General features: G+C 35.2%; 1 protein-coding gene across 1 annotated transcript; it reads right to left on the bottom strand.

Moving 5' to 3' along the window:
- Positions 1-206: 206 nt before the first annotated feature.
- Positions 207-694, bottom strand: LOC129502183 (keratin-associated protein 20-2-like). The gene has a single exon (XM_055313681.1). The coding sequence runs from the start codon at positions 653-655 to the stop codon at positions 521-523; it is 135 nt and encodes a 44-aa protein (XP_055169656.1). The 5' UTR covers positions 656-694; the 3' UTR covers positions 207-520.
- Between the last annotated feature and the right edge of the window lie 6238 nt (positions 695-6932).

Below are 6932 nucleotides of genomic sequence, written 5' to 3'. Positions count from 1 at the left end.
TTTATACTGCTGTGAACAGTTTCCCTCTTACCTGACAAGCAAAACCATTTTAAACAGCATTATTATTTCACCATCCAGGTTCTTTAGATGTGTGGCTATAATAACTGTAAAGATCCCTGTTTTTTATCATGTGTCCTTAAATGAAATATAAACACCCATATGCACACTTACTCATGGTAGTGAGAATTGAATATAAACATGAAGCATTTTGCAATGAATGAGAAAGTTTATTGAAACATCAACTTAAAACTTTTTCCATATCAAAATTATTAAGTGAAAATGAAGGAAGAAGGAATACAATATCCAACATAAACATTTTTATGACTCATGAGGTATTACATGTGACTTTGGTCAATCAAGTTGAAGCATGCTGAATTTGTCATATGCTGAAGTTGAAGTACTCTTGGATAAAATTTTCACCATTGGAAAGAGAAAGAAATTACGTATAAGAAGAACCCTGGAAGGATGATTGGAAAGCACAGGAGGAGGAGTTCTGCAGACCGAATGGCTCTAGAAGTTCTCAGTAGAATCCATAGGACCAGTATCTGCCACAGCAAGATGGGCGGTAGCAGCCAAATCCATACCCACCGTAGCCCCAGCCCAGGCCACGGTAGCCACAGCCCAGGCCACCATAGTAGTTGCTGTAATAGCACATAGTGTTGAGAACGGAGGTTTCAGTTGAGCAGGTTATCGATTTTCTCAGTGTGTATGCTAACATCTGTCTTGGGCCTTTTATATACCCTCCCTGTTGGGTGTGACAAACCACAGGCAAGAGTAAGCCTCATATTTTACATTAATTTGCATTTTAACTTTCAGAAAGAAGCCCTCATAACTGAGAATCCTTTGCTATTATGTCAGGATTCCCACAATCAAAGTCAATGCTTTAACAAGCAACATTTGTTATTTTTGGAATGCCTTATTTACTATGTTTTCATTAGTTTAAGGGCTATGATAAATTTGTATGGGGAGCTAATTTTTCTTCTGTCCTTAATTATTCTTAATTTTGTTATTTTATTTTTCATCTTACAATGAAATGTGTGGTTAGGAGTGATGTTGTCTTTATGTGGGTATATGGGTTCATGAATTGAAGTTATCAATGAAACACAAAACTGCTAAATTACCTATTTGGTTTTTTTTTTTTTTTTAGGAATAAATAATTATTTCCCTTAGATAGGAATTTCCTGTATAATAAAATGGCCGCTTATATATTCCTTTGTTGTTTTAATGCCACCTCTTCTTCCACCCTGAAATTTGTAATTATTCAGTATTCTCACCTTAGTCTAGGTGATTTTACTATTGAATCATGTAATTTGCTGTTTATCTTTTTATTAATTTTTCTTTAAGTATAATAATTAAATTGTTTGGGGAGATAACCAACTTAGTGAACTTTTATGTCACACTGCTGCCAAAACCCAAAATTGGGATACTGATGAAGACTCATTCATATGTAAGTATAAATATGAGATCTTTCTAATTCTCCCCTCTCTGGACCCAGGATTTCCCTTGCCTGGTCAGTTGCCCACCAGAAGTAGCATGACCTCTGTAAAGAAAACATCCAAACTGGGGCACCTGTGTGGTACGGTCAGTTAAACCTCTGGCTCTTGATCTCAGCTCTGTTCTTGATCTCAGGGTCATGAATTCAAGTCCCACATTGGGTCTACTTAAGAAAAAAAAAAGAATTTACAAACCACTGGCCCAGTACTAGTTCTTACTGGCAGTCATCTATGTATCAGTGATGCTTAGAACAGAGATAATATCTCATTTACATAAGGTCTAGACTCCTAAAAATGCTTAAACTACACAAAAGAGTTTTTATTTCCTTAGGCAAACCCTGAAAGATATACCTTATATTACAGGCTTATGTATAAGGCATCACTCAGGAGGATAATGTACAATATATGTGTGGATTATTGCAACATTGCAATTTTATTGTGTTAAAAAGTAAGTTTCTTCTTCCTGGTTCTAAAAGATCAATCTCTTTCATGGTAATCATGGAGAAAAAATCCTGCCAGTTTATAATCCTGTATCTAATAAAAGTATCCTTCAAAATTTAATATAAAATAAATATATTTTTCCAGAGAAAAGGGGCCAGTAGACTGCATTAAGAAATACTAAAGAGCTTTCTTCAAGTAGAGAATGATCCCAAATAATAACATGGAAATTCAGGAAGTTATGAAGACCAAGGAAAAGTGAAATACATAGCTCGTTATCAATGGCTGGGGAAATGAGCTGTGGGAGTAGGGTGCTTACAAGCTGTTTGGAGGTGACAATGCCCTGGGATGGATTATAGAGACTGAACAGGGTACAGTGTCATCCATAGATCCTAGTGTGGTAGAACAGGACCTGAGCGGAATATGAAGGCTATTTAGGGAGAAGGGCAGGGTGGGGGGGTGGACAGTCCATTGCAAGATGGCAGTAGTTGAGGAAAATGATCACTAGAGAAGGGTAACGTAAGTGGTAACTATCCAGAGTAGGGCCTTGGAACCCTGATTGGATTAGGAGAGCATCTTATGATGGAGAACAGCAGGGGAGGCCCCGTTTGGGGGTGCTGGAGTCTAATCTGGTTGAGGAGAAAATTTGTCTAGTCCTGCACAGGTGATAGAGACTAAGCAACATAAGTTAGGCATCCACATGGATCAGAGGCACCAGTAACTGATTGTGGGTTGTTGGAGCACATATAGAGTGAAGAGGGTGTCTTCATAGAAGTTGTAGTATGGGATTTCATCAGCAGTGAAAATTGGTTATATATTGGAAGATTGATCAAATAAATACATAAATTAAGGGTAATGGAAGTCATTGATCATGGCTGTCATGTACAACTATGATGGACAGAAAACCAGAATGAACATTGTGAGGTTGGGCTGGAATCACAAGTATCAATGTGAATGCATGGTTTTCAAAATATTCATATAGATAGGGCATAAATATAGATGTGCATCTGCATATAATATACATATGCATATGTTTCTTAGCTTAGCTACTGAGAGGACCTGGGACTAGCACCTCCTGTGACAGTGAGCACATCTATTATCTAGACCTTCGTTTTTAAAAGTTTTGTCCAGAAAGAGGAACCAAATAAAGCACTTTGGAAAGTTGGTTGATGCCAGTGTTATAGCAGAAAAGTCAAAACATGAGATTAAACTCTTTTTGTGCCAAAAGAAATTCTCAAAAAAATGATAAGTACATGTGTCAAATGTTGTGTCAAAATGTGTCAAAATGACACAGATGCTAGCTTGAAGGGTTTCCTATTGCCCAAATACACCATGGCCTGAACAATAATTAAATAACAATAGGATTTAATTATACTATAACCATTGAATAAAATATAAATTTACGTGTATTTATGGATATAAAATAAATGTATAGGGGTGCCTGGGTGCCTCAGTTGGTTAAGAGTCTGCCTTCAGCTCAGGTCATGATCCCAAGGTCCTGGGATTAAGCCCTGAATTAGGATGCCTGCTCAGTGGAGAGTCTCTTCTCTCTCTCCTCTCCTGCTCCTCCTGCTTGTGCTCTCCTTCTCATTCTGTCAAATAAATAAATAAAAATTTAAAAAGAAATGTATAAGTAAGTGGGAGAGAAGAAAGTTTTTCCTTATAGTAAAATGCCAACTGATTACTGTATAAAGGATGATAGATTTTGAAAAAAAATCACTAATAGGTCCCCATCATACTGATAATCAGTTCAGCCAAAAAACACAAAAAGGCTCCAAGACTAGTAGATGAAAGCTTACCGAGAAATGACATATTTCTAAAAATGACTCCCCACAAAGATACTTCTTAATTCCAAAGCTAATGCGAGTATCTTCACAGTAGATAAACCCAGAGGCCACCACCATAACCAAATAATAAAGGTTAATTAACATTTCTGGGAATGGGACCATCAAAATCATGCATCATATATGTAACGGGCGAGAATACAGCTTCATTTCTGTAATATTCCTACCTCAAAGGAAGAACCTAAATCTGGCTCTGAATAAACACACACCAAAATTGTGGGACATTCTTCAAAATAGCTGGTCTATAAGCCTCAAAAATGTCAAGATTGTGAAAATTTAGGAAACACTGAAAAATTATCCAGGTTAAAGGAGGCTAATGAGATGTAGTAACTAAATACAACATACAATCCTGAATTAAATCCTTTTATGTGAAAGTCATTATTGGACAGTTGGTGAAACTAGAACATTGTCTGAATATCAAATGGTAGTAATTCTCACTGCTACATTCTTGATTTTAATGGCTGTATTGCAGTTATGAGGGAGAATGTCCTTGTTTGTGGGAAATGAATGCTTAGAGTATTCCAGGTGATGGATGGGGCATCATGTTTGCAAATCACTCTCAAATGTTTGGAGAATAAAATAATATTATGTGTTGTTTTGGAACTTTTCTGTAAGTTTAAAATTATTTTAAAGCAAAAAAGGGAAATGGGACGACTGGGTGGCTCAGTCTGTTAAGTGACCAAGGCTTGATTTCATCTCAGGTCATGAGATTGAGCCCGGAGTTGGGCTCCGTGATGGGCATGGAGACTATTTAAGATTCTCTGTCCTTCCCTTTAACCCTTTCCCCTTCTCTCTCTCTCTCCCTCTCTCTCAAAAATCTAAAAAAAAAAAAAAAAAAGGAAAATGTAAGCAAAGTCAATATGATTGTATGATTGACCAAAATAACAGGATAAAAGAGTTCACATGGCTATTCCAACAGATGCATAGAAAGCATATAATACAACTCCAGACCAATTTATAATAAAGATTTTTAAAAAACCAGAGCTAGATCAAATTTTTAATCTGAAAACATGTGCTATAAACTGTTGACTGCAAGCTTCATATTTAAGATTACATATTTGAAATGTTCCTCCTGGGATAACAAATGAAATGAGGATAACTGATAGCATGACCTCTCTATAATCCTGCCCTGGAGTTACAGCCTAATCAACGAGGCAAGAAAAGGAAAAAATATCATTTATACAAACAAAAAAATAGTATTCTCTAATTTAAAGATGACAAAAACATAAAAGGAATATCTAAATAAGGTATTAGAATGAATAAGTGAAGTTCCCAAGGTTTCTGTACACAAGGTCAACAGATAAATTAGGTAGGGTTTTTTGGTTTTTGTTTTGTTTCAGAGAGAGAGGGCAACGAGGAGAGGCAGGAGAGAGATGCAAGGTAGGTAAAAGGTCACTGAAAGAAATAGAGTCCAGAAATGTTAACAACATGCAGTCACCTGATTGATACCAAAGGTACCCTTCAGTGAAAGGAGGCAAGATAATCTTTTTAATAAATGGTGCTGTAAAATATTATTTAAAAATGTTTGTAAGTTACATTATGTACAAAAATCAATTTCAGCTAGGTTTATATCTAAATGTGAAATTTACAAATTAAATGGTGCAATCTTTAACAACAAAAATTGCTGAAATAGGATAGAAAAGGTTGGAATGCAGTTAATTAAGAACTTCTGCTCAACACAGTACAAGAAAGAAAACAAGCCACAGAGTTAGAGAAGATATTTGTAGTGTGTGTGCATTAGACAATCCAAGGGACAAAATGGGCAAATAATTTGGATCAGCACTTCATAAAAGGACTGTATCTAAATGGCAAGCAGGGAACACTGACTAGAATGTCTAAAATAAAAATACCTGAAAATATCCAGCTGTAACAAGGATGAAGAGGGACTAGAAACATCTTAGATGGAGGGATATAAATTGGAACAATTATTTTGGAATGCTGTTTTACTTCACCTGCTGAATGAAGGTAAGCATGCACACATCCTGTACCCAGAAATTTTACTTCCAGGTATACACCCCACAGACATGCACACATATGTTTGCCAGATGAAATGTAATCATTAAAAAGTAAAAAACACACACACTTTTCTGTTAATGAATAAATTGTGTCATAGTCACACAATGGAACATTCTACGGAAATGAGGAAAGATCTTCTCTCTGAACGTGTGTGTTTGAATCTTACAACCATGAAAATGAACAAAATAAGCAAGACCACATGCTATGCTTGTATTTTTATAAATTTCTAAACCAGGCACAACTAATCTATAACGCTAGAGAAAAGGATACTGATTACCTTGGGATTGGGATAGCGATTACATTTTTGTAACAATTCATCTACTTGTTTACTTATGACTTAATGCATTTTATGCATGATTTTACACTTCAAACATTTATTTAAAAGAATATGAAACAAAATAAGCCCATCATCACCATCATCATTATCATTATTATTATTTGCAAAAGGTGCTCACCAAGCAGCAACTTCAATTTAAATAATCAGTTTTCTGGTTATTTGTTCTCTTAACTTCTAGGCATAGTGGAGGTGAGTAGACAATAGTGATTATCACAATAGCATAAATCCCCTCTCCAGAGAAGCCCATGTCCAGATTAGACAGCCAGCTTTTGCCTTAGAGATTTTATGAGGAGACAAAAAACACTATTGACTCACAAAATTTTAATTTTGAAATTAAGATAATGGAGATTGATAAATGAAACAATGAATTTTGCCTGCCTTATTAACTCATTCTTTAATAAATATTTACATGGTATCAAATATATGCTGGACTGTTTTTGAAACACTGAATCATATGACTTAGTTCTGGTTCCTAATACCATCACTTTTTATCCTCACTGTATGAGGACATTGCAATTTTGCAGGCTCGTTAGACTAACATTAACCATCTCTGGAAAAAAATGAGAGAATTCTTTTAATACATTTCTGAAACTATAAAACATGGTTTAACATAATTTTGAATAAATAGATGTTGGCATCTGTATCATACATATTTTCAAATATCATACATGTGCAATTTTGAACACGTCTGGGAGATAGCAATCAAAATCATATTTGTATGAGTTATTTTTCTATATTCAATTTATTGAGAGACAATTTTTTAAAAAGTGTTTAATAAAAATGAGATTTGCCTCACTTAAGTCC

This window comes from Nyctereutes procyonoides, unplaced genomic scaffold, assembly GCF_905146905.1.
Source record: "Nyctereutes procyonoides isolate TBG_1078 unplaced genomic scaffold, NYPRO_anot_genome, whole genome shotgun sequence".
Taxonomy (NCBI): Eukaryota; Metazoa; Chordata; class Mammalia; order Carnivora; family Canidae; genus Nyctereutes; species Nyctereutes procyonoides.
This window is presented reverse-complemented; position numbering and strand designations above follow the sequence as displayed.